This window comes from Callithrix jacchus, chromosome 4 (genome assembly GCF_049354715.1).
Source record: "Callithrix jacchus isolate 240 chromosome 4, calJac240_pri, whole genome shotgun sequence".
Lineage (NCBI taxonomy): Eukaryota > Metazoa > Chordata > Mammalia > Primates > Cebidae > Callithrix > Callithrix jacchus.
The window spans coordinates 78,322,857-78,350,646 of NC_133505.1; the positions used below are offsets into that span (position 1 = coordinate 78,322,857).

The following is a 27,790-nucleotide window of genomic DNA, read 5'->3' on the forward strand; positions in this document are numbered from 1 at the left end:
GGCAGAAGAGCACCATCAGTCTTATCGCTGCTATTTAGGCTGCCACAGTGGGTGGCTCGGATCCCAGCACTGGGAATCAGTAAGTCGGACGTCGACTCAGAAAACTAATTAGAAAGGCGGTTCATCTACAATGAAGGGAAAAAAACAGCCTAAGAAGGCTGAGTATACTCAAAATCAGAACCCATCAGCAACGGAACAAGCCCTGATGGAAAAGGACTCATCAGCAACCGAACAAGCCCTGATGGAAAAGGACTCATCAGTAACGGAACAAGCCCTGATGGAAAAGGACTGTGTTCCATTATCTGAAGTAGGCTTTAAAAGGTGGATGATAAGAAACTTCTGGGAGTTAAAGGAACTTGTTCTAACCCAATGTAAAGAAACTAAGAACTTGGAAAAAAGGTTCGATGAAATGTTGAAAAGAATAGACAATATAGAGAGGAATACAAATGAACTTATGGAGTTGAAAAATACAACACGAGAACTGAGTGAAATATGTACAAGCTTAAACAGCCGAATGGATCAAGCAGAAGAAAGGGTATTAGAGGTCGAAGACCAACTTAATGAAACAAAACGACAAGACAAGAATAGAGAAAAAAGGATAAAAAGGAATGAGCAAAGTCTCCAAGAAATATGGGACTATGTGAAAAGACCTAATATACGCTTGATTGGTGTACCTGAATGTGACGGAGAGAACGAAGTCAAGCTGGAAAATACTCTCCAGGACATTATCCAGGAAAATTTTCCTAATTTAGCAAAGCAGGACACTATTCAACCCCAGGCAATACAGAGAACACCACAAAGATATTCCTCAAGAAGACCAACCCCAAGGCACATAATCGTTAGATTCACCAAGATCGAAACGAAGGAGAAAATATTAAGGGCAGCCACAGAGAAAGATCAAGTTACCCATAAAGGTAAGCCTATTAGGCTTACAGCAGATCTCTCAACGGAAACCCTACAAGCTAGAAGAGAGTGGGGGCCAATATTCAATATACTTAAAGAACAAAACTTTCAGCCCAGAATTTCATATCCTGCCAATTTAAGCTTTACATTTGAAGGAAAAATAAAATCTTTTAGGAACAAGCAAGTACTCAGAGATTTTATTACCACCAGGCCTGCTTTACAAGAACTTCTAAAAGAAGCATTATACACAGAAAGGAACAACCAGTATGATCCTTTCTAAAAATACACCAAAAAGTAAAGAGCGTTAACATAAAGAAGAATTTTTATCAACAAAAGGACAAAATAGCCAGTTAATATCAAATGGCAGCAACCCTAAAGTTAAATCAACCAAATCTCCCAATCAAAAGATACAGACAAAATCCAACGGTATATCCAAAGATATACATAGACTCAAAATAAAGGGATGGAAAAAAAAAACGTACCAACCAAATGGAGAGCAAAAATAAATAAATAAAAAGCAGGAGTTGCAATTTTCACATTTGGCAAAATAGATTTCAAAGCTATAAGGATACAAGGGTAAAAGGATTAATGTAACAATAAGAGATCTTAACACCCAGATACATAAGACACATAGATTTAGATTCAACGAGACAACAAATTGATAACGATATCCAGGATTTGAACTCAGAGCCAGAACAAATAAACACAATAGAGGTCTCCATTTTAAACACATAAAATATGCATTAACCACTTTAAACACTCAAAATATTGATCGGCCATTATTGAAACCCATTTTAGGAATGAAGTAATATTCCTTTTTCCCCCTTTTTCTTTTTTTCCCCTTCTTTTTCTCTTTTTCCCTAAAAAAAAAAAAAAAAAAAAAAAAAAAAAAAAAATCTTGGGGTGACTCTATTCATCCCACTACAGCAACTAAGAGCAGTTTACAATAAAATCAGAAAAAGAAACCATAAACAATTTCTGGGAAGAATGTCATCTAACCCTAGGCATGATGTTTATGGGCTGAAAAGACTGTGTTGTGTGGGTGGTCGGTCCAGCAAACTGGGCTACCCTGAAGTGACATCACTGAGTCAGAGCCAACTGTCAAACACAGAGTTAATCAATGTACTCCTATTCCAACTGGGGCAAACTTTTCTGGAGAAAACATGTATCTGACAGGAACAAGCTGTACACATCAGGCAACATGCACAGGTAGTGAGCTCTTTGCCCTGTCTCTCCTGACATGTTGTATGTCACGATTTAACCCCAAACTCATTCTGACATTGAGTAATACAGTGCAAAGGGCATGGGCTTTGGAGCCACAGGAAACTGGATTCTAATCTCATCCTCTGCAACTTACTAGCTCCAATTGCCACCTTCATGGCCTCAGAGGAGGTACTTACCCTCTCCAAGCCTTAATTTCTGCATCTGAAAATTGGTCATAAAACCATCAACAACTTGCAAAGTTGCTCTAAGTATGAAAACTAATATATGCGGAAGCTGCATCCCAGTACCTGGCGTAAATTTTAATGAGTGATTGCTATTTGTCTTAGTCTATTTGCGCTACTATAACAATATGCCTGAGACTGGATAACCTATAAAGAAAGACTAGAAATTTATTTCTTACAGTTCTAAAGGTTGGAAGTTCAAGATGGCACCTTGCTACTGAGTCCTCCAGAAGAGACCAGTGCTATGCCCTCACATAGGAGAAGGACAGGAGGGCAAGAGGGCCTACCTAGTTCACTCCAGCCCTTCTATAAGGTTGCTAATCCCATTCATGAGGGCTCCACCCTCATAAATGAATCACCTCCTAAAGTTCCCACATCTTAATACTATCACACTGGCTATTACGTTTCAATATATGAATACAGGAAGACAAATTTAGAGAAATAGCACTATTATTATAATTATTGTGAGGTAGTAGTTTTATCTGTCCCCCACTACGCTTGAGGGCAAGAAAGCCAAAGGGACCCTGAAGAAGAGCTGTGAAGATCCACGTGTCTACATGTATCTCAATATCTCTTCCCCCACTACCACCTGCACTTTAGCAAAAAGTAACCTGCATAAACACACAGTAAATATTCACTGACGTAAATGACACACAAACTGCATTCCAAATACAAGCACTGCCTACATGAATGAACTTCCAATAGTCTTTCAAAATTTGGAGCCCAACCAGGATAGCCCGTGACAAATTATTTCCCTTTTATGACTTAGCAAATGAACGCTGCACAATGCAAAGGCAACACAAAGTAGTATTAGTCCTCTAGTGTATGTCAATATTTAGAGAGGCTTGGACCATATAATGGTATTTGGAGGCCAGGAGTGATGGCTCATCCCTGTAATCCCAGCACTTAGGGAGGCCAAGGCAGATGGATCACTTGAGGCCAGTAGTTCGAGACCAGCCTGGTCAACATGGTGAAACTCCATCTCTACTAAAAATACAAAAATTGGCTGAGTGTGGTGGAGCGGGCCTGTAATCCCAGCTACTTGGGGGGCTGAGGCATGAGAATTGCTTGAACCCAATAGGTGGAAGTTACAGTGAGCCAAGATCACACTACTGCACTTCAGCCTGGGTGACTAAACAAGACTGTCTCAAAAAAAAAAAAACAAAAGCATTTGCAGGCCACATAACTCCTCTTTCATGAGAACACTTTTATTACTTTATTTACTTTGTATTACTAAAGTAATACATGTTCACTGGAGAAACGTTAGAAAATACAGGCAAGGAAAAACAATAAAATCATTCTTAATTTCATTTATAAAGATTTTTTTCTTTTTTTTTTTTAGGGAGGGAAGGAGGAAGGGAGGAAGGCAGGAAGGGAGGGAAGGAAGAAGGGAGGGAGGAAGGAAGGGAGGGAAGGAGGAAGGGAGGGAGGAAGGAAGGGATGAAGGAAGGAAGGGAGGAAGGAAAGGAGGAAGGGGGGAGGGAGGGAGGGATGAAGGGAGGGAGGGAAGGGAAGGAAGGAATTCAAGCAATGAGAGAGACATTGCCGACCTGGATCTAGAGGTTTACAAGTTGATTTCTTTTTTTGAGAGAAGGAAAGAAAAAAAAATGAGTAAAGGAGAGAAAGAAAGAGGAAGAGAGAGAGGGAGGGTGAACGGAAATATTGCTTTATTCTGAAAAAAAAAATGAGCATTAATAATGGCCAATCAATGTTTCATTTAAACCTATGAGTAGGTGTGATGTGGTATTGACAAGAATGTAAATTTTGTGTATTTGAAGTGGAGAGCTCTATAAATATTTATTAAGTTTACTTGTTCCAGATCTGGTTCGAGTCCTTGATATCCTTATTAATTTTCTGCCTCATTGAATCTAAGTCTCTATGTATCTGGGTATTAGGATCGTTAGCTCTTGTTGTTGTATTGATCCTCTTACCACTATATCTTTGTTGCTTTAAAATCTATTTTATCTCCTACGAGAATTGCAACTCCTGCTTTTTATGTATTTATGTATTTATGTATTTATTTATTTATTTATTTTTGCTCTCCATTTGGTTGGTAAATCTTTCTCCATTCCTTTGTTTTGAGTCTTTGTGTATCCTTGCATGTGAAACAGGTCTGGATGTAACATGCCATTGGGTTTTGGTTGTGTCTTTTGATTGGGGGATTTAGTCGATTTAAATTTAGGGTTACTGCCATTTGATGTTAACTGGCTGTTTAATCCATTCGTTGATGAAAATTCTTCTTTATGTTGGTGCACTTTACTTTTTGGTATATTTTTAGTAAGGCTAATACCGGTTGTTTCTTTCTGTGTGTAATTCCTTTTTCAGAAGCTCTTGTAAATAAGGCCTGATGGTAATAACATCTCTGAGTACTTGCTTGTTCATAAAAGATTTTATTTTTCCTTCAGTTGTGAAGCTTAGTTTGGCTGGATATGAAATTCTGGGCTGAAGGTTCTGTTCTTTGAGGATGTTGAATATTGGCCCCCACTCTCTTCTGGCTTGTAGAGTTTCTGCTGAGAGATCTGCTGTAAGTCTGATAGGCTTGCCTTTATGGGTAACCTGACCTTTCTCTCTGGCTGCCCTTAGTATTTTCTCCTTCGTTTCAACCCTGGTGAATCTAACGATTATGTGCCTTGGGGTTGCTCTTCTTGAGGAATATCTTTGTGGTGTTCTCTGTATTAGCTGGGGTTGAATTTTGACCTGCTTTGCTAGTTTAGGAAAATTTTCCTGAATAATATCCTGAAGGGTATTTTCCAGCTTGGATTCATTCTCTCCGTCGCATTCAGGTACACCTATCAAACGTAAATTTGGTCTTTTCACATAGTCCCACATTTCTTGGAGACTTTGCTCATTCCTTTTTATCCTTTTTTCTCTAATCGTTTCTTCACGTTTTATTTCATTAAGTTGGACTTTGACCTCTGATATCCCTTCTTCTGTTTGAACAATTCGAGTGTTTAAACCTGTGCATACTTCTCGGAGTTCCTGTATTGTATTCTTTAGTTCCATTAATTCACTCATACTCCACTCTAAGTTGTCTATTCTCAATAGGATTTCATCAAACCTTTTTTCAAAGTTCCTAGTTTCTTTACGTTGGGCTACAACATGGTCTTTTAACTCACCGAAGTTTCTTATTATCCATTCCTTGAAGAGTGATTCTGTCATTGGGATGCGCTCCTTCTCCATCAAGCTTTGTTCCATTGTTGATGTGGAACTGTGATCATCTTTAGAGGGAGAGGCGTTCTGATTTTGAGTATTCTCTGCTTTTTTACGCTGGTTTCTTCCCGTCATTGTAAATTTATCCTCCTGCCGTCTTTGAAATTACCAACTTTCAGATTAGGTCTCTTGATTGGAAGTCTAAGTTGTTAGTTTCCAGTTGTTAGTTTCCAGGGCGTTAAGACTGATGGTGCTTTTCTGCCCAGGATTCTCCTGTCTGGCTTCCTTCTTGTGTCCGTAATGGGTGACTCTGCCTTCCCCGGGCTCCAAACCTCAGTCAGAAGGGGAACCAGTCTCATTTACTCTGTGCCGAGAGCTGCCGCGCTGAGGTGCCTTCACAGCCACTGCACCAGTCTCAGGAGTTGTGCTGGGGACCCATGTGGGTCCTGCAAACCTCGGTCAGAAGGGGAGCTGGTCCTGTTTACTCTGCTCCAAGAGCTGCCAAGCCGAGGTGCTGGCGAAGCCGCTGCACCAGCCACAAGAGTCGCACTGGCAGCCCGTGTGGGTCCTCCAAGTCTCAGTCAGAAGGGGAGCCAACCCTGTTTACTCTGCTCCAAGAGCTGCCACGCCGAGGTGCCAGCAAAACCACTGCACCGGCCACAAGAGTCGCGCTGGTGACCCATGTGGTTCCTCCACTGGGGATCTTCTGCTCCGTGAGCGACCAGAATTTGTCTGAAAGTGTGGCGTCCTCTAGTCCTCTGCGCTTTGAGAGCTGCAATCCCGAGCTGTTATCAATAGGCCATCTTGGATCGTTCCCTCAAGATTTTTTTCTTTAACAATACCTTATGACATTTTCCCAGTCATTAGTCTTCAACATCATTTATAAAAGTTGTCTAATATTCCATTATATAAACCTACCAATATTAATTAAACCTATCACCCATCACAGGAATTTTAACTTAATTCCAATATTTTGTTACTGAAAACAAAAATGCAATGATATAAACATATTCCTTATTTAGTTTACAAATTCATAATAATTTGGCATTTATTATAACCTTGTACCCTTCCTCAAACATGTGCAATTAACCCAGAAGTAAATTTCCTTGATTTATGAAAAACTGATTTTTTTATCCAGTCTGAAAATCTGCTTTCAGCTTTGCTGTATGATCTAATGCAAGCCCTTTCCTGGCCACCTATATCCAGTAACTAATCAGTAGTCAACTTTCTCAGCTCCTGCCGCTTAGCTTACTTGTTCAGGGCACAAGGATAATAGAATCAATGTCATGGGATGTGAGCTTGATATACACAGGCCAGTTAGTTTACAAGTCCAAAGACTATTTCTGTAACTCCAGACAGCTGCCATTTAAAAGCTGGCTGTTTCCAAGAACTGGGCAAAAGAGCATGAGTGGATCAACACAAATCCATCACCACTACTGGAAGATAATATGTCAACAGCTTCATCTTCCCCACAGAAAACAGCTCAGAAAAGTATTTATATTAAATTACATAAAACTGAGGAGGCTGTAGAAAAAGAAGAAAAAATAAAATTGGGAAGACAATTAGCTGACCTTATACATATCTTGGTTTATCAGCTTAGTCTGTGAGTATCCCGCCATTTCTATGTGAGAAAAATTCAGCAACATGTTTCAAACTGTGGATGGTAGTGTTATTTAACTGGCAGTATTCTCTTGCAGCTGACACAGCCCTTGGCACTGATGACGTATATGATGAAAAAGGATGCCAGTGTGATGTATCAGTGGAAGACCTCACCCCACCACTTAAAACTGTCATCCGAGCTATCAGGTCGGTGAAAATCTTCAACAAAGTGATTCAGAGACATACTTCTGATTAATTGAATTGCTATGTTGCTAAGTTATTTTTCTACAGGTAAATATCCTGAAATAACCACTTTCCCTTTTCCTGTTCATCCATAGGCCTATACATTGTGAAATATTTGTTGCTTAGTACAAAACTCTGCTGTGTTCAACACAAAATGTTATAAAATGTGGGTGGGATTTGAAAAGCCAGCCATGTTAGAGATATTCCACAAGTCTTGGCTTGTCATGTGTATCTGCTGTTTTAAGGACATTTTTTTTATTGATGCAATTGGATTTTGAAATTATTTTGATGACTTTCTCATATTTTATATACAAATATAATGGATAAAATATAATTTTATATATAAATGCAAATATAACTTGCTCATTTTATATACAAATCTGTATTCTGTACAGAATTGTATATCAAAGAAAAGGCCTTGTAGGCTATTTTAAAATGGCTTGAGTTCTGAAAATGGGAAACCTAAAGTATTTTGCAGTGACTTAGTCTTATTCTCTGAAATGTAATTGTTAAAACCTTATCTTAATTTGCTTCCTCTACTGATGGCAGAGAGCTAAGAGAGTACATGTAGCAACTTAAATTTACATTTTCCATGACCTTTCCCACCACACACACACACACACACAAAATCTGGACCTGGACTAGATGAACTGCTGCATGCTCAGCCAGCCCAGTTTAATCCTTTTGGGAGAATTAGTATCTGTTAGAGGATGCTGAGTAACTACATTGCTAATAAAAATACCTCTGCCTGTTGGTGAAAAACTAAAAGAAAGTTTAAGTATCCAAACCAGGCCAGGTACACTGGCTCATGCCTGTAATCCCAGCACCTTGGGAGACCAAGAAGGATCACGTGAGGTCAGGAGTTCGAGATCAGCGTGGCCAACATGGCAAAACCCCATCTCTACTAAAAATACAAAAATTTGCTGGGCGTGGTGGCAGGCACCTGTAATCCCAACTGCTTGGGAGGCTGAAGCAGGAGAATCACTTGAGCCCAGGAGGTGGAGGTTGCAGTGAGCAGAGATCACGCCTCTGAACTCCAGCCTGGGCAAAAGAGCAACACTCTATCTCCAAAAAATAAAATAAAATATCCAAACCAATTTGGCTATTCAGATGCTTGGTCTAATCTTAAATATCAGTATGATTGCTTACCTCTATTTTTAGTCATTTGGCATCATGTTAGACACTGCTTTACTATATACTTGAGAGTCACTGGGAAAGCAGAAATGAATTCTAAAGATTTTCATAAATATTTTTGGGGTCAAAGAAAATCATGGTATGTTAAAACTCCAGAAGATGCTTAGACACTATCTGTAGCAGCAGCCTAAAAAAAAAGTGAAGTCCAGTTACTTCTCAATGGAACCTCAAGTCACAAACCCTATGGGTGGAGAGATTATACCTTCCTGTTTGGCCTGGACAGTCCCGGATTATGCCTGTAGTCTCATCACAAATGTTAATAATGCTCCCCATCTTTCTCAAAGTGTCCTAGTTTGGACAATCAATTATATGGTCGCCCCACTCTGGTGAACCTAGAAGCCTTGGGTGTTGTACAAGCCCAGATAACCCAGAATATGTAGTGTAAAGATGTCTAAAGCCTTCAGTTCAAGGGATAGAGAGGATTTAGAACTGCACTGTCCAATATGATAGCCACTGGCTACTTGGGAATATTGAGGCTATTTAAATTTGGATTAATTAAAATAAAATACATTTTAAAATTTAGTTGATCAGTCATACCATTCCTATTTCAAGGGTTCAATAGCCATAAGTGACCAGTGGCTACTTCATCAGACAAAGAAACAGAACATTTCCCTCGTCACAGAAAGTTCTATTGAACATTACTGGTCTAGAAGTCACCTTGAAATTTTTCACATGCGTTGAGTATATCCATAAAAGACCCTAAAGTAAAGGTGGGGTAATTCAGTCCACAAATTAATCTGACTTGCAACAAGTATGGAAAATCTTATCTAGTGAAAGCAGATCAGGCTTCCTAAAAGTCATACTTATCCCAGTTTATGTCATTTCCCAAGACCTTCGGAAGCTGTCTGCCTTTGCTTTACAACCTGTAAAAAGGATTGTGAGCTTCAACAAAGAAAATGAAATAGGTTTATTCTGCTAGCTAAGCACTTTAGCAACGGCTTAAGATTTTCTTTGTTATTCTTCTTGAAACTTGACAGATTTTGGTGAAGTCCTTTGCAGAATTCCCTTGCTATTCAGAATTCTTTGTTGGTTCTTATTTTTAATGGAATTTTACTATTTACATACCTATCTTTTGGTAGATTCCTGAAGTTTTCTGCTTGCTGCTTTATGATACCTAAGGGGGATGCTTTTTTCCTCCATATCCTGATTCTGCTTAGTGGTTTTACATCACTTCTAAATTCCATTTTAAATTAACAGATTCTGTCTCTTGAACCCAGGAGGCAGAGGTTGTGGTGAGCCAAGATCGCGCCACTGCACTCCAGCCTGGGCAACAGAATGAGATTCTGTCTCAAAAAAAATTTTTTTAAAGAAAATAAAGTTAACAGATTCTATAAAAACCTAATAGATACACTCAGTAGCTTAATAACCTAACTGAAAATTTTCTACTCATGGTATACTTCATTTCTTAAGATAAATAATTTTAAAAACCAACCAATACAATTAGCAGTTCTAAAAAGAAGTTTGTAGGTATGAGTCCCAAATCTTATGCAGAAAGTTTCTTTTCCTAAGGAGTTTAATTATGTCAATAAGTTCAACATCAGTTGCTGGAAAGGTTTTCTGCCAGAACATGCCCACCTCTTGCAGCTCCCCTGAAGCAGTATATATATTACTGATTGCAAGTGTGAAATGTCTATAATTCATCTCCAAAATAGTAATTTTGACATTTTTCTGGTTATTTTTTAATTGTTAGAATATTTAATATGATACTTAAATATGCCTTTTGTATTTCAGTAACTGTTGCAATAGTAGTTTTTCCTAAGAGCCAAATTAAAGTGGGTAACAAAAAATACACATTCCATTGCAAGAATGACAGTATGGAAAATAATATCACTACCTTCACAAAGAATAAAGTAAGAATTCTTATTTTCAGCTATCAATATTTATTAAACACCTGTCATTTTCTACAACCATCTGATCTTTGACAGACCAGACAAAAACAAGCAATGGGGAAAGGATTCCCTGTTTAATAAATGGTGTTGGAGAAACTGGCTAGCCATGTGCAGAAAGCAGAAACTGGACCCCTTCCTGACACCTTACACTAAAATTAACTCCAGATGGATTAAAGACTTAAACATAAGACCTAACACCATAAAAACCCTAGAAGAAAATCTAGGCAAAACCATTCAGGACATAGGAGTAGGTAAGGACTTCATGACTAAAACTCCAAAAGCATTGGCAACAAAACCCAAAATAGACAAATGGGACATAATTAAGCTCCAGAGCTTCTGCACAGCAAAAGAAACAATCATTAGAATGAATCAGCAACCAACAGAATGGGAAAAAATTTTGCAATCTATCCATCTGACAAAGGGCTAATATCCATAATCTACAAAGAACTAAAACAGATTTACAAGAAAAAAACAAACAAGCCCATTCAAAAGTGGGCAAAGGATATGGACACTTTACAAAAGAAGACATATATGAGGCCAAAAACCATATGAAAAACTGCTCATCATCACTCGTCATTAGAGAAATGCAAATCAAAACTACATTGAGATACCATCTCAAGCCAGTTAGAATGGCAATCGTTAAAAAATCTGGAGATAACAGATGCTGGAGAGGTTGTGGAGAAATAGGAACACTTTTACACTGTTGGTGAGAGTGTAAATTAGTTCAACCATTGTGGAAGACAGTGTGGGGTGATTCCTCAAGGACCTAGAAATAGAAATTCCATTTGACCCAGCAATCCTATTACTGGGTATATATCCAAAGGATTATAAATAATTCTACTATGAGGTCACATGCACATGAATGTTCATTGCAGCACAGTTTACAATAGCAAAGATTTGGAACCAACCCAAGTGCCCATCGATGATAGACTGGACAGGGAAAATGTGGCATATACACACCATGGAATACTATGCAGCTGTAAAAAACGATGAGTTTGTGTCCTTTGTAAGGACATGGATGAAGCTGGAAACCATCATTCTCAGCAAACTGACACAAGAACAGAAAATCAAACACCACATATTCTCATTCATAGGCAGGTGTTGAACAATGAGAACACATGGACACAGGGCGGGGAGCCACACACTGGGGTCTATGGTGGGGGGAGCTAGGGGAGGGACAGTGGGGATTAGGGAGCTGAGGAGTGATAACATGGGGAGAAATGTCAGATACAGGTGATGCGGAGGAAGGCAGCAAACCACATTGCCATGTAAAACCTATGCAACAATCTCGCATGTTCTTCACATGTACCCCAAAACCTAAAACGCAATAAAATATATATTTTAAGAAAAAAAAATCTGCCATTTTTCTAGAGATGATTAAAGTTACTCTTTGAACTTGTCTGGATGCTATTGTCCAAATGCATTCTGACACTTTTCTAATAATGTCACTCTTTATAGTACATAGTAAAGAATGACTATTTTTAGACTTTTTGCAAAATATGTCTTCTACACAGAAGAAAACTTAGTTTTGTGTATTTCTTCCTGAATTATCACAGATTTTTCTCAGAATATTATTTCATGGAAATGCAAAAGTTTGCTGGAAATATGTTTCCAAACTCACCTCTGGGAGTAAAGACTGTACTTTAACAAAACCTCCATATTTTAGTGATTCAGTTCAAACAATGTTAAGTTTCTTTTCATTCATTCATAGAAATTAGTTCCTAAATGGAAAGATAAAATTAGCAGGAAAGTAAGTGAACAAATGGATAAACTCTAGAGGATTCTACACACTCACTTATACCTATTTCATAGTAGGTTACCCGTTTTTCTATCACTGACTGAAAAGTATAGCCCATAAATTACCTAGATGTGTTTCTTCAAAATGTCAAGCATCTGGCTAATTGGGAATATCTGAAGGCAACAATTATCTTTCATGCTAGTACGTGGCATTGTAGTCATTACAGATACATGAATCTTGGGCAAAATTTTACACAAAAATTAATATATGTTTCTTTAATTTAAAATAACAGGCCAGGCATGGTGGCTCATGCCTGTAAATCCAGCAGTTTGGGAGGCCAAATTGGGCCAATCACTTGAGCTCAGGGTTTCAAGACCAGCCAGGGCAACATGGTAAAACCCTATCTCTAAAGAAAAAAATAAATAAAAAAAGACTGATACTAAAATAACAAATATTTGAAAGTCGTATATAGCTGCATATTTATGCAAGAGCCCCAAAATAGTAACTTTTTTAAATATAACAGAAATTGTAGTTCTGTATTGAACTGGCAGGTAATTTATCAGATATGCATACCAACACAACATATAAGTACTGTGTAAAGGATTTAGCGTTTGAGGAAAAAGCTTTGTTAAAATGTTATAATACAAAGTTTACCTGCTTCTTAGCAGTATTGTTTTCATAGAATTACTACATCTAGGATTAAGGCTACTTTTTTTTTTCGATTTGTAAAACGATTTCAACAGATATAAAATTATCCTGTCAAACTGCTATTAAAAGTTTCTAAGCACTAATCTCTGCACGGATTGGTACCCAACAGTTGGTGAAGCAGCTATGGTCCGCAAACCACTTTAAAGGCTGCTGGTAACAAGATCCTCAATGACCGTTGTTTTCCTGTCAATTTGTTTTATACACCATGTTTTCTGTCAGTTGTCAAGAACCGAATCAAAATACTGTGCAACCTGTTCTTCTTGTGAATATCAACAAAACCACTGATGCATATGACTCATTATTTTGAAGAGAAATGACCAAGAAGCTGTCGATTGTGTCTTGCTGTTAATGTCTCTTACTATCTCCATGCAATAATGGTCATGCCTGCTATGTTTCACTCTGTGCAACCTTTTCTTGCCCAGGCCAGACTAGCCTTTTAGAGAATAAAATGAATAAATAAGTAAGGTACAGGGTGAAAACTCAAACAAGTTTTTAGTTGAAGCTACAGCCGGGCTTTACAAGGGCACCATCACCTAATTCTATCCCCTCCCCCGACCCTCCCTAAAACTACTAGGGAGAGGTAGTCCAAGAAACAGGACAGCCTCTGTACACTCTTGAGCAACTCACATTCCCTCTTTAAGCCTCTTGTTTCCTCATTGGCAAAATGGGGATGGTAATGGTATTGACCTCATAGGGTTGTAGTAAGGAATGAATAAATGAATAAACATTTGCAAATTTCTTAGAACAGTATACACAGTCAGCATTATGTCAATACTAATATTATTACCCTTGAGTTGTCTGGACTCCTAATGCCTTCCAACATGCTGCCTCCACTGCCCATCTTCTGCTCTGGCTTATCCTTTTCCTTTATGAGTTCCACTCACTCCCATGATAAGTCACATGAGAAGTACTTTATGTCCTCTTCTGAAGGGTGCTCCCATCTTCCAAAACATATACAGCCTCACCTGCTTGCATCTCCTTCACCTGGCAGCACTTGCCATTATCCCCTTGAAGTTACCTTTCCACCACCTGGGCTGAGAAATTACTCAGAGCTGGAAAAGCAATTTTTTCACCCATGAAGAGCAACCATGAGTCAATGTTCCAAGTAGATTTCACCTCTTTTCTCCTCAGGGTGAGCTTGCTGCCTTCCCAGGCACCCTCTGAAGAAGCAACAGGACAATGAAAGGGATAAGTTAACTCTTCTCTCTCCCTCCCTGACCCTTACCAAAGCCTGACTACAGACTCTTTAAAGCTCTTCCCAGGGGTTCAGTGCATGCATTTGAAAAATAGGTCTTGAGCTTCAACTGTGCACCAGGCACAGGGATAAATGTTAACAAGAAAGATGGATCCCTGCTTAGAGTGTGAGGAGCCACCAGCAAAGTAGGGTCTATTATAATGCAGAGAAGCATATTACTACAATGACACAAGTCCAGAATGGTTTGGCCCAACCTATTTCAGCACTTGTGGGGAAGGTGGCACTTGGGAAGACTCTAAAGAAGGAAAAGAAGAAATCTGGTAGATATGTAGGAACTATCCAGGTTACTAAGGAGGGTGGTAGAGGCTGGCAGAGAGAACTGCAACTGCAAAGAAGCAGAAATGAAGGTGGCATTAGAAAGTATGGGTGATGGTTGAAGGTGGAGAACAAGGATGAGGAGAGTAAGGCTGAAGAGAGGAGCAGGAACCATAAAAATGAGCAGGAATGTGGAAAGATTCTAAGTACAGAAATGAATTTATCAGATCAGGGCCTGATATGGTTTGGATCTGTGCGGCCTTGCCCAAATCTCATGTAGAACTGTAATCCACAATGTCAGAAGAGGAGCCTGGTGAGAAGTGATTGGATCATGGGGGCGGATTTCCCCCTTGCTGTTCTCATAATAGCAAGTGAGTTCTCGTGAGAGTCGTGCTTTAAAAGGGTGTGGTACCTCCCTTCTCTCTCTTCATTCTGCTCCAGCCACATAAGAAGGCTGCTTCCTCTTTGTCTTCCGCCATGATTGTAAGTTTCCTGAGGCCTCGCCAACCATGCTTCCTGCACAGCCTGCAAATCTGTAAGCCAATTAAACCTCTTTTATTTATAAACTTTCCAGTCTCAGGTATTTCTTTATAGCAGTGCAAGAACGGACTAATACAGCACTTCATTTGAAAACTTGGAAAGATGACTCTGATTGCAATGTAAGGAACGTACTGGAAAGAGAGAGATATTGTTACAAGACCTGGATCTGTTGGAGCCTGAGCTGAGCAGTCATGATGGAGAAAAATGAAGGATGGATTTCAGATAGGATTTGAATATTTACAGATTGGAGATGATGGAGGGAAAGAACAGGAGGAATCAAGGATGGCACATCTGGAGGATGGTGAGACAGAGGCTGGCTTGAGGGGAGATGGTGCATTATTGTGAGTGTTGAGTTCAAGCAGTCACAGTAGGGCTTAGCAGTCGGTGGATCTCTGGATTTGACACCCAGGAGAACAATCTGAAATTTGGACAAATTTGGTAGCTGTCAGCACAGAGATAAATGGTTTGCAGAAGTCTCACCCCAGGACTAAAAAGAGAAGATGGTCAACACAGAAGTCTAAGGCTCACAAACAGGAGCTGCAAAAGGAAGACTGCTCTGAAGGTGACAGATTCAAAGCATCCAGACAGATGGAAAACCAGGAGAGTGTGACAGAAGAGGAGCCAGAGGAGGAAAGTGTTTCAAGCAGGAGGCAGATGTCAACTCTGTTAAATGCTGCTAAGAGGTCGAAGAAGATAAAAAGTGAAAAGGTCCTCTGAAAGTGGCAACAAAGTCATCCATGACTTCGGAGAAAAATTCATTAGAAGGAAAAGGGTTTGAAGCCAGATGGTAAATAGAACACTTTTTTAAATTACAAGAATCTTTCTCTCTAATACGAACATAGATGAAGTGTCAAGAATTTCTTTGTAACTAGCAAAGGCTCATCAACTCTTCTAAAATAGCTCAGATCTGATCAGCGAACTGAAGAACCACTGATGACATTTCAGAGTTTCTGAGGTGGGTATGCAAATCAGACCTCATTGTTACCCTGGGTTGGGTGATAAAGTTTTTCAGGTTTTTTTGCCCTGTGTTCTTCCTGTTCTGAAAGGCATGTATGGGACCATTCTCTTGACCATCCCTAAAATGCAGTCTCAGCTGTGAATCCTTCTTACATCTCACTTCATATTTCAGGCAAGAATACACTACAAGTAAAGAAGAGGCACATGTTTGCCATTGTGGGTTTTGTCAAATCTACAGGCTGTTTCATCATCACCAGTTCTTAATTTTGCTGATGGCATCTCTGCTATTTTAGCAGAGGTGATGAGTCTTTGTTTGCAAGTCACTATTAAGACATTCTTGACAGCCAATCTATGACACATTACAGTAAAGGATGCTGCTAAAAGAACATTTTATGGATCATTTAGCACATATCTTTAAAATTCACTAATATACTCCTTAAAATGTTCTTTTTGCTTATTTTTGTTTTGAAGGTAATTACTTGTGGCTACATTTGCTCTAAAGCTGTGTTAATGTTTTCACTGAAGATACACTTACTTTATAGCATCTGAGATATTAAACCTTTTATTTGGCTATAATTTAAACTGAATCTTCTATTCTTTGCTAATAATATTATCTCCTATTCTATGCTAAAAATATTTAAAAGCAGTCAACATGTATAGTCAACTTATTTATTTTCTTATTCACTTCACACTTTAAAATTTATGCAAGATTTTATACTCCTAGGAAAACAAATCCCCAAATTTAGTCGCCATATCAATGCTTACAAATTCCTGGCAGGAAATATTAAAACAAAAAAAAAGACCATTTTTCCAAGGATATAAAGAAAGAAAAGAAAAGGAAAAAGGAAGAAAAAAAAATCCTGGCAGGAAAGACTTGCTCAGATGTGGAAGTTGCTACTCTTACACCCTTAAAGAAAATCCAACAAAATCTGTAGTTGGGGGCAGGTGCAGTGGGTCATGCCTGTAATTTCAATACTTTGGGAGGCTGAGGTGGGAGGATGGCTTGAGCCCAGGAGTTTGAAACCAGCCTGGGAAACACAGCAAGACCCCGTCTCCACAAACATTAAAAAAAAAAAAAACCTCTGCAGAAGAGTCTACTAGATCCTGCATATAAAGGACAAGAATGGCAGGCATGAGGAGAACAAGTCTACTCTCAGTGGTAGAAACAGTGTGTCCACAGAACGTCTGAATGTACTAAAGGAGCCAAATGGAATATCTGCTTGCCCCTACAGTAAGAACATCAGACAGACTGTACACACGTGGAGTTAATTTACATTTCTCTATTCAGAGTTAAAACCAAGAAAAAGACAGATCAGTGCGTTCAGGGACTCCTGAGGTTCCTTGGTTTTGTCTAGTAACCCAATCTGAGATGAAAGAAGAATAGAGGAATCTTTGATATATAATTTTATAACTTGCTTTGCAGGTTATAAAACTGTCAGAGTTTAAATACTGTATATACAAATGCAAATCTGTATTGTTGAATTATGTTTATGTATTAACAGAAAAACAACATTAAAAAGTATTCTAAATAACTAACATATATGCCTTCAATAATTACACAAATTATCAAGCCCTGAAGCCCTAGTTGTCTGCTGGATTTATTCCATGATCAATTTTGAGAGAGTGCTGCCTCAGGGGAAATTCTGTGATCAAAAGGCTCTGGGTCACCTGAAGGATAAGCCCTGGGGTTCATGCTTTTAAGACAGATGCTGTATTTCTCATGGAGAGTCAGAAATCAGAAGACAGAATTTTCCAAACTGGAAGATGGAGTATTTCAGTCTGTTTTCTGATGTTTATAACAATATCTAAAACAGTAATTTGTAAGGAAAATGAATTTATTTCTTACAAAGGTTGGGAGGTCCAAGGTCGGGGAGGTACATCTGGTGAGGGCCTTCTTGCTGGTGGGGACTCTTGTGGCATCCTGAGGCAGCACAGGGCATCACACAGCAAGGGGACTGAGCATGTGAAGTGCTAGCTTAGGTCTCTCTTTCACTTCTTATAATGCCACCAGTTCCCCTCTCATGATAGCCCATTAATCCATTAACCCATTAATTTATAATTCATTCATACAGCCAGAGCCCTCATGATCCAATCACCTCTTAAAAGTTCCACTCCTCAATACTGCCACAATGAACATAAAATTTCAACATGAATTTTGGAGGGGACATTCAAACCATAATAGAGGGATATGGAATGTGTGTCAATAGTGTAAATTAACCCAAATAACCAATATAAAGCGAGAGGTTAAGGGAGACAAACCCACATCCTCCCCATAAATGTAAAATCTGCAATCACAAGGGGGCCATTCATCAGCCTTCAGAAACATAATAATATCCCCAGAGACTCAGGTGCAGAGTAGGTAAAGGACTGTCATCTTCTCCAGAAATCATCTCTGATTACCTCTACCAGTCTCAGTTAAACATCCCCCTTCCAAATTCCCATATGAACCTGGGCTTCCCACCACCTTGCATTCACGAAGGGAATTTTAACTGTCTGCCTACTTGTCTGTCTGCCCTACTAGACTGGAAGTGCCCCAGCAATAGGATTTGTTTTTTCATCACTGTATCCCTGGCATCTAGCACAGAAGCTGACATATAGTAGGCACTCCATAAATGTTTGATGAATGAATGGATGGATGGATTCTTAAGTGCCACTCATGAGGCATCACTGGAGGAGGCAGCCACATGGAGCTCATCTAGAGAACTCCAAGCTCTGGACAAATGAAACTCTCAAATCCTATCAGAGCTCACAGTCGCAGAAACCATTGTCTTACACCATGATTGCAGAGAGGAAGAGACTGGTGACCAAGTGATCACTGTCATCACGTAGGAGGCTTCTGTAACTCTGCCAGCTCCCAGTAGTTAACGGTTCGGAGCCTAGCACAGTACTCAGCACAACATCATAGGTGCTCAATGAATATTCATTGAAAGAATGAATCAATCAGTCATTTTAGCACTTCCTTTCCCTTCCAAGGTAACCTTTTGAAAAATTAATAGAACTTCTTAACTACTTCTTACATGAAACTTCAGACCTCACTCAAGGAAAGGGAGACATTTGGGTTCTGATTAGAGGTCTGACCCCAAGGCATTCTAACATCATTCCCATGGGTCTGACATGTGTGACTGAGAAGATTTATGAAAGTGGCGAATCATGATCACTTCTTTGCATGAGAGCAGGGATTGTTCCACCCCCAACACACTCCACCACCACATGCCACCGCCACCCCTATCCTGTCTCTGCTCCAATGGCTCTCAACCTTGGCCCCACATTCGCATTATCTGAAAAGTTTTATAAAATCTTTGGACCACCGCTTGGAATAATTAAAACAGAATTTCTGGAGGTAGGACCCAGGCATTTTTTTAAAGCTCCCTGGGTGATTCCAAAGAGCAGCCAAGCTTGGGAAGTATTGCTGTCTTGACAGTCAATCAAACTGCCTCTTCAGTTCACAGTTGGCTGAGCCCTCCCCGCCCTGCACATGGTTTGGCTGCTGGCTGGGGCCATCCATCTGTTTGGTGGTGGCAGCAGGCACTGCTGCTTCTGTTTTCTCATTGTTCTTATCTCTGCATATTCATATGCAATATTTTTACCCTAATTTAGAGGATTGGAATAAGACTTTTGTAAGATTTTAAAACTCATTCCAGTACAACAAATGCACCTACATTTCCTTATAAGTGCACATGTGTTCATGTGTATATATAGATGTCATCTACCCAGAGTTTCACTTTGCTTTAGTTATTTCTTCATGCTGAGAAAATTGTATGAGCAGGCTTCAGTTTCAAGAGGAGGTACCAGTTTAAGTTTGTGATGAATCTTTTACGCCCTCCAGTGGTACTACTGGGCCATGTCAGTTTTGTGCAATAGGTTTATTAGACTCCTAGCCTCTTCATAGCCAACAGCATCAAAAGAGACTAAACTTAGGGCTTTTTTGCTCTTTGCTGCTGTGTTAGTCCCAGGGATGCAATTTACCCTCATGAAGAAAAGAAGCAAATGAGTATGTAACTTACTCCTCAGCCTTTTGCTGGTCCTCCAAAGGGTGTTTAATGATTATTCATTGAAAGAATGGATGAATCAGTCACTTCAGCACTCCCTTTTCCTTCTAAGGTAATCCTTTGAAAAATTAATGGAACTTTTTTTTATTGCATTTTAGGTTTTGGGGTACATGTAAAGAACATGCAAGATTGTTGCATAGGTACACACGTGGCAGTGTGATTTGCTGCCTTCCTCCTCTTCACCTATATCTGGCATTTCTCCCCACCCCCCGCTGTCCCTCCCCTATTTCCCCCCAGCAGACCACAGTGTGTAGTGCTCCCCTCCCTGTGTTCTCATTGTTCAACACCCACCTATGAGTGAGAACATGCAGTGTTTGATTTTCTGCTCGTGTCAGTTTGCTGAGAATGATGGTTTCCAGGTTCATCCATGTCCCTACAAAGGACACGAACTCATCGTTTTTGATGGCTGCATAATATTCCATGGTGTATATGTGCCACATTTTCCCTGTCCAGTCTATCACTGATGGGCATTTGGGTTGGTTCCAGGTCTTTGCTATTGTAAACTGTGCTGCAATGAACATTCATGTGCATGTGTCCTTATAGTAGAACGATTTATAGTCCTTTGGATTTTAATGGAACTTCTTAACTGCTTCTTGCGTGAAACTTCAGACCTCTCTCAAGGAAGGGGAGGATAGTAAGAACAGGATATTCACTTAGAGAAAGTTTATTGAACACTTACTATGTGCCAGGCACATGTGGATAAAGAGCTGTATCACATCAAAGTGTCTTTTTCATTGTTATTTTGTGTTAAAGTATTAAGATCTTAATATTAAGACAGTAGAGGAACCTTATGACTAAGAGCTCAAAGCTGGAGCCAAGCTGGTCTATATCCTAATTCTACAATTACTGTATATTTAACATCAGGCAAGTTTCTTAACCCCTCTGTTCCTCAGTTTATCTGCAAAATGTGGATGGCAGTAGTAACCTTCTCATAGGATTTTACTACAAAATGCTGCCTAATATTATTATTTTCATCATTAAATATATCTTAAAGGTCCTAATTTAACTCTCGAATGATTTGCCCAGACACTCCTTTCTAGTAGGAAATACACAAGTCATATGAAACTTTTTTTGTAAGCATGTAAGAGGCCACCAAGGTCTTCTGCTTCTTCCCCAGGCGAGTTCATGGGCTTTCATTTATTCCTGGCTTCATGGTATTTTCTCATAGCTCTTCTTATCTAAACCAGGGGTCAGCAAACTATAGCCAAGGGATCAAAATCTAAGCCAAGGGGCTTGTTTTTATAAATAACATTTTACTGACATGTAGTTACACTCATTCATTTGTCCTATGGCTGCTCGCATGCTACAGAGGCTGAAGTTTCAGCAGAGACCGTACAACCCACAAAGCATAAAATATTTACTACCTGACCCTTTTAGAAGATGCTTTCTGGCCCTTGTCTAGACACTGAGTCGCTCTGGACTTACTCCCAGCTGTGTTTAGAGAGTGAGACACAGAAGGTTTGGGCTAGCCTATGTGAGAACTAAGCATGAAATCAGATTTCACTCTTCTACCTGCCAACAAGAACTCCCCTATCCCTCAGTCTCTGCTCATCCCCCTCATCCTGTAGTTAAAGCCCTTAGTATATGAAATGTAATCTTAAAAATTGGAGAATTAAAAGACCTTTTGAATTCATAGTCTGATAGCTACTCTGAGACATTTTCCTCAATTTTCAGCACCCACATATTTTTCCTGGGGTCTAGGATTATTGAACTCTGAGCTTCCTTGCTCTCTGCAAATAACTGAATAATGGCCTAATCACTCCCCTTCTCAAAGGCTAATTGGGTAGCTTTTTGCTCATGATACCTTGGGAATATATTATATATATTTGCTAGAAAACATACCTTGTAAAGCAAAACTAACAGACTTCAATGAGACTGATGCATATATCCTATAAATGAGGTAAAGTAAGCAGATGACCACTAAAATTTGTGATAAAAGGGAAAACATTACAATTATTGGAAGTGGGTAACCCATATTAGCCATGGCCTGATTCCCAGAGGGGACCTATGAGAGAATGCAGGTGCCCAGGTTGAAAGGTAGATGTATTCCAAGCATGGGATCCCCCCTAGAAAGACAAGGACAGAGATGGTTGGATAAATGACTAATGTGGCCTTGGATTCATTTGTGTGAGAATGTTAGAGCATACAGGGCAAAGTAGGAAGTCAAACCATAGACAGCCTAAATATTCTCCTTAATGTTTACAAGGTTGCCTGCCTGGGATTCACTCTGCGATTCAGTGCCACAAGTGGAATGGTAAAAATGTGAACCTTGGCATCAGCAGTAACCTTGTTCTTACTAGTTCTGTGACCTTGAACAGGCAACTCAACCTCCTGAGCTTTACTTGACCCAAATGTCAAAGGTGGAAATTCTTAGAGTTTTAAGTTGACATAATGCAGGTAAGTACTTAATACAGCACCAGCCGTCGAGCCAGGCACAACTCTTGGAGACCCACTCAACATTAAGTTGAGGAGAGCAAGGTCTATGTCTTGCTCAACTTTGTATCCCCGCCATCCAGTTCTGTGGCCAGCAGATGGATAGTGGTTGCCCAGGTTAAGTTCAGTGCATCACAGAGACAGAGGCAGTTTCAGGCATTCCAATCATGACCACAGAAATAAGAAGAGGCTTCAGGGGCCAAGGAGGACAAAACTAAATACTCAGAGATACTTGCTCTGACTTAGCTTAGACTCAAATTTTCCTCTCTCGACCTTCTGATTTTGATCAAGAAAATCATGTACTGTCCCTGGAACAAGTGAGGGGATTGAGTAGAGAGAGGGAGGCTGAGATAATTGAATAATGTAAACATCTCAAATTACATGACCCTGCTGACTAGGCAGGCATCTTCATTCACAAAGTATGATGGCTAATATAGTTAGGAACCCCAGAGAGCATCCCCGACACCTGGGCCTGCTTAGAGCAAGCCAGGCACACAAGATTTTTGGAAGCACTGATAGCAATCTCCTAGGAGCAAAAAACTGAGGTTGCATTCTTTTTAGACTCTAGCCACATGTTTTCTACTATTTTCTTTGTGGTCTTATAAAACCATAAATTTCATTCAAACAATATAATTCCATCCCAACAAGCTCTTCCCTCTCCTTTGCCTGGACAGTTTTGTTTTGCTCTTAGCTCTCTCTTTACATTTGCTGCTTATCATGTTGCAGTATTATGTATTCCTTGACTTCCAGTGTTCTTGCCTTTCTCCTTACTTCCTCATGATGATGTCTTATTGTTTGCAATGCGGTTGCTTTGTGTGATCCTAATTACATTGGCAATCTAAGGGAAAAGGATATTATATAGTCGTGATTTTCAGAAGCAGTTCTATTTAAAAGAGTTTTCTGAACTACACATTGTCCTATTAAATGAATGAACATTTCTTTTACTTTAGACAGCTTTTTATATTCATGGAGGAAACTCAGAGGCTTATGCTCTCTCTGAAGTGTGCCTGAAGAACTTGAATCTATTCTAAGGCATTCTTTTTAGAAGATCTGTACAAGAGTCTGCCTTGTCAGAGAACACAAACAACTTTGAACTATGGAATAGCAAATCCTCATTTATTTCTTTAGCTAGCATTTAATGAACCCCCTAATACTTGCCAGGGATTATGCAGGATGCTAAAGTAAAAAGCAGAGTTCCTGGCATGAATAAATTCCAGTGGGTAAGACACACTGCCACAGATTTAGCTACATCATGGTACATTTGAAAACACAGAGAAAGACCATCTACCCCAGTGAGGGTGGTTAGGAAAGATTTCCTGGAGCACTTGGTGCTTGAACTGAATCTGAAACAATTAGCATTTTACGTAGAATGCAAAGAGACAGAATCCTAATGAATGGGGACTTTCGTGACAGGAAAATCCAGATGGGCGGAGAGCAGGCAGCATGCAGAGGAATGACTAGAGATGAGCATTTGGAAAGAGAAGGGGGAGCTCTCACCATCTACCACCCTCTTCCCTCTAGAGTTGCCCAAGTCTCCCCAGCAGAGCTTCTAAACAAATAAACCTCCCATGCTCATTAAACTCTGTGTTATGATATCAAGAGTGAAAGACAGAATCCCTGCATTCAATGGTCTCACACAATGTAGTGGAAGAAGCTAGTATATAAGCAAACAATTACAGTGTGGTGTGTTAGGTACTAAACTAGAGGTTAATAGAGAAGTGATTAACTGTTTTTTTTGGAATCATAAAAATTTTCATCAAAGAAATGACTTTTTTTTTTGAGACAGAGTTTCGCTCTTGTTACTCAGGCTGGAGTGCAAAGGCGTGATCTCGGCTCACTGTAACCTCTGCCTCCTGGGTTCAAGCAATTCTCCTGACTCAGCCTCCCAAGTAGCTGGGATTACAGGCGAACGCCACCATGCCCAGCTATTTTTTGTATTTTTTAGTAAAGACGGGATTTTCACCATGTTGACCAGGATGGTCTTGATCTCTTGACCTCATGATCCACCCGCCTCGGCCTCCCAAAGTGCTGGGATTGTAGGCGTGAGCCACTGTGCCCCGCCCAGAAGTGACCTTTTTTTTTGAGACAAGGTCTTACTTTGTTACCCAGGCTGGAGCACAGTGGCAAGATTATAGTTCACTGCAGCCTCGACCTTCTGGGCTCAAGTGATCCTCTCGCCTCAGCCTCCCAAGTAGCTGGGAGCATAGGCGTGTGCCACTATGCCTGGTTAATTTTTTTTTTTTCTTTAAGACAGAGTGCGCCTTTTGTTGCCCAGGCTGGAGTGCAAACACAATCTCTATTCACTGCAACCTCCACCTCCAGGATTCAGGCAATTCTCCTGCCTCAGCCTCCCAAGTAGCTGGGAATACAGGCACCTGCCACCATGCCCAACTAATTTTTGTATTTTAGTAGAGACATGGTTTTGCCATTTTGGCCAGACCAGTCTTGAACGCCTGACCTCAGATGATCCACCTGCCTCGGCCTCCCAAAGTCCTGAGATTACAGGCATGAGCCACTATGCCTGGCCACACTTGGTTAATTTTTTATTCTTTGTAGAGACAAGAGTCTCACTATGTTGCCCAGGCTGCTCTCAAACTCCTAGGTTCAAGCAATCCTCAACCTCCCAAAGTGCTGTGATTACACATGTGAGCCACCACACCTAGCCAAAAGAAGTGACTTTAAAGTAGAGTCTTGAAGACATAGCAGGATTTCAGGAAAAAGAAATAGCAAATGGAAATAATTGAAGTATATAATTGATTGGCTGGTGTTTAGTGGACCTGCACATACTTTACTGTTGCTGGAACTTAAAGTCCCAAGCAGGAAGTGGAAGGTGATGAGGCGAGAGAGACAGAGGCCATTTTATAAATGGCCATAGAGGATGTACTTCTAAGGAGTTTGATGTTTATCCTACAGGCCATAGAAAACCAATGAAGGACTTTAGGAGGAAGGTAATACGCCCTTACTTGCATTTTGAAAGTTTTATTCTTTCTCAGGCTACAGCAGCATTGATGCAAATGAGGGGACAGCTTTGAGAGCTATTAGGACATGCCTGGACTTCTTTTAACAAAAGTAAAATGACACGGTCATCATTCTTTATATAAGTTATTGATTTCAAAAATATCTATTGGCCAGGTGCAGTGGTTCATGCCTGTAACCCCAGCACTTTGGGAGGCCAAGGCAGACAGATCACTTGAGCTCAGGAGTTTGAGATAAACCTGGGCAACATAGGGAGACCCCATCTCTACAAAAAATACAAAAATTAACCAGACATGGGGGTACATGGTTGTAGTCCCAGCTACTTGGAAGGCTGAGATGGGAGGAACTGGCAGATTTGAGAGGCAGTGAGCCGTGATTGAGCCACTGCACTCCACCTGGGTGACAGAGTGAGCCAGACAGAAGGGAAGCGGAGAGAAGGGGAGGGGAGGGGAGGGGAGGGGAGGGGAAGGGGAGGGGAGGGGAGGGGAAGGGGAGGGGAGGGGAGGGGAGGGGAGGGGAGGGGAGGGGAGGGGAGGGGAAAGGAGGGGAGGGGAAAGGAGGGGAGGGGAAAGGAGGGGAGGGGAGGGGATGGGGAGGGGAGAAAGAAGGAAGGAAGGAAGGAAGGAAGGAAAGAAGGAAGGAGGAAGGAAGGCAGAGAGGAAAGAAAAGAAAGAAAGACAAAATATTGTAAACATTCCCTCCACACTTGTAAATCATAGAACAAGATTTAGAACTTTCATATCACACTTCAAGTATCTTTAATGTTTTTGTTTTCAACCCACAACACAGCCAGTTGAGAAAATCTATTAGATTTCTATCTTCAAAAACTTAATCCTTAATAAGGAAGATTTTTTTTTTTAACCTCAATAATGCACTGGTAAATGCTGAACAACCAGCTCTTCCAGAGAAGGAAACCCTGATTTGTAGTGTTTGCCAATTTCTGTAGTGTAAATACACCTGTAATGGCTGTTTTCAAGCTACCAATGTGACATCACTGAGCAGGAGTTGAGAAGACATGCAGTATTATATTATTAGATAGAACTTCTGTGGTACAGACACAATAGATATGAACAACTCAAGAGCATAGAGAGTAACATGCAGTAAAATAATTAGAAAATGGTGAGTTTTGAGTACATATTACTTTTGTTTTTAATATAATATACTTGATTATAAGTCTATATAATTTAATTTTTAGTAATAGTTATATTTAATAGCCACCAAAATTCTTAAAAGTAATCAGTACTTGGGAGTCAATACAAGCTTACTCCAGGCACACTGCACATACTCCTCTTTACTAAATAATTTAAATGATATTTATTAATCCAATCCTCACTGTTTAATTCTCAAACATAAAGTAGGAAAATCTGGAAGTAAAGCATTGGAGAAAAAGCAATACTACATGAGGAGTGGTGTATGATGTATAAAAATAAATAAGCCTAGTAAGAGTTTTAAAATCTATATTTTACACACTTTTCATTATGTGAGTACATTGAAATAACATAAAAGATAATCAGTTTCATTTTTTGTATTGATCAAAATTATAAAACATGGATTTTAATTTTAACTAGCTAGCTCATAAATGGTAAATTATGTAAGTAAAAGTAGAATTATTTTAGGTCTGCATAAACCATGACTGCATGAGTGCTAGAGTGCAATATTATCTATCAAATGCCTTCAAAATATACTTTCTGTTAAAACATCTCCGAAAGGAAGAGAGAAAGGCAACAAGCAACTTTTGATGAATTATCCAAAAGAGCTTACATAACGTCCCACCAAGAAACAATGGCAGATCCCCATTAGGGCACAAAAGGTAATTGGAAGTATGTAGGTTCACATCTGAGCAGACACATCCCAAACCGCAAATGTCTGAGCTACAGCCAGTGGGAACATACTGACTTATGATGTAATTTGCCCCTCCTCCACCACAATAGGAAAGAAAGAACTGCTAAAGATCCCACTCAGACTTCTCAATTCTGCAGAATTGATGCCATGGGAAAACCAGGTTGTTATGTGGGGGTGAGAACCAGACAGATCTGGGTGAGATCCTGGCTTTGCCTCATACCAGTTGCTTATTTTGGGGGGACAAGTCACTTATTTGAACCTCAGTTTCCCAAAATATAAATAGGAGAAAAGAATATCTTATCAAGTACTATTGAAGACATACATTAGTGAAGATATACTTGTTATGTGAAGTACTCTTCACATAACAAGTGGTAGACAGATGTTATGAAAACACAACCACACAACACCCACAAAACCACCTTGGGATGTATGAAAGATGATTTTCCCTTTTTCCTGCCTACCTAGGCATCATTAGCTACTTTAAAGATAGCAAAAAAAAAAAAAAAAAAAAGGTTCTAGGCTGTTCGATTAGCTCTTCTGGTTTTATTCTTAATATGACTCAGATTAGAGGATCTTCTCTTTATCTCTTTCTTTCCTTCCCCCTCTTATTCAAC

At 39.8% G+C, this 27,790-nt stretch overlaps 1 protein-coding gene across 8 annotated transcripts in view; it reads left to right on the forward strand.

Moving 5' to 3' along the window:
- Positions 1–27,790, forward strand: part of KCNQ5 (potassium voltage-gated channel subfamily Q member 5) — a 633,783-nt gene that overhangs the window by 596,049 nt on the left and 9,944 nt on the right. For all 8 annotated transcript variants that reach the window (XM_078369545.1, XM_035296121.3, XM_002746718.7 and 5 more), the window contains one exon: positions 7,196–7,304. In XM_078369545.1, coding sequence (XP_078225671.1) covers positions 7,196–7,304 — 109 coding nt within the window. The remainder of the gene's footprint in view (positions 1–7,195; positions 7,305–27,790) is intronic.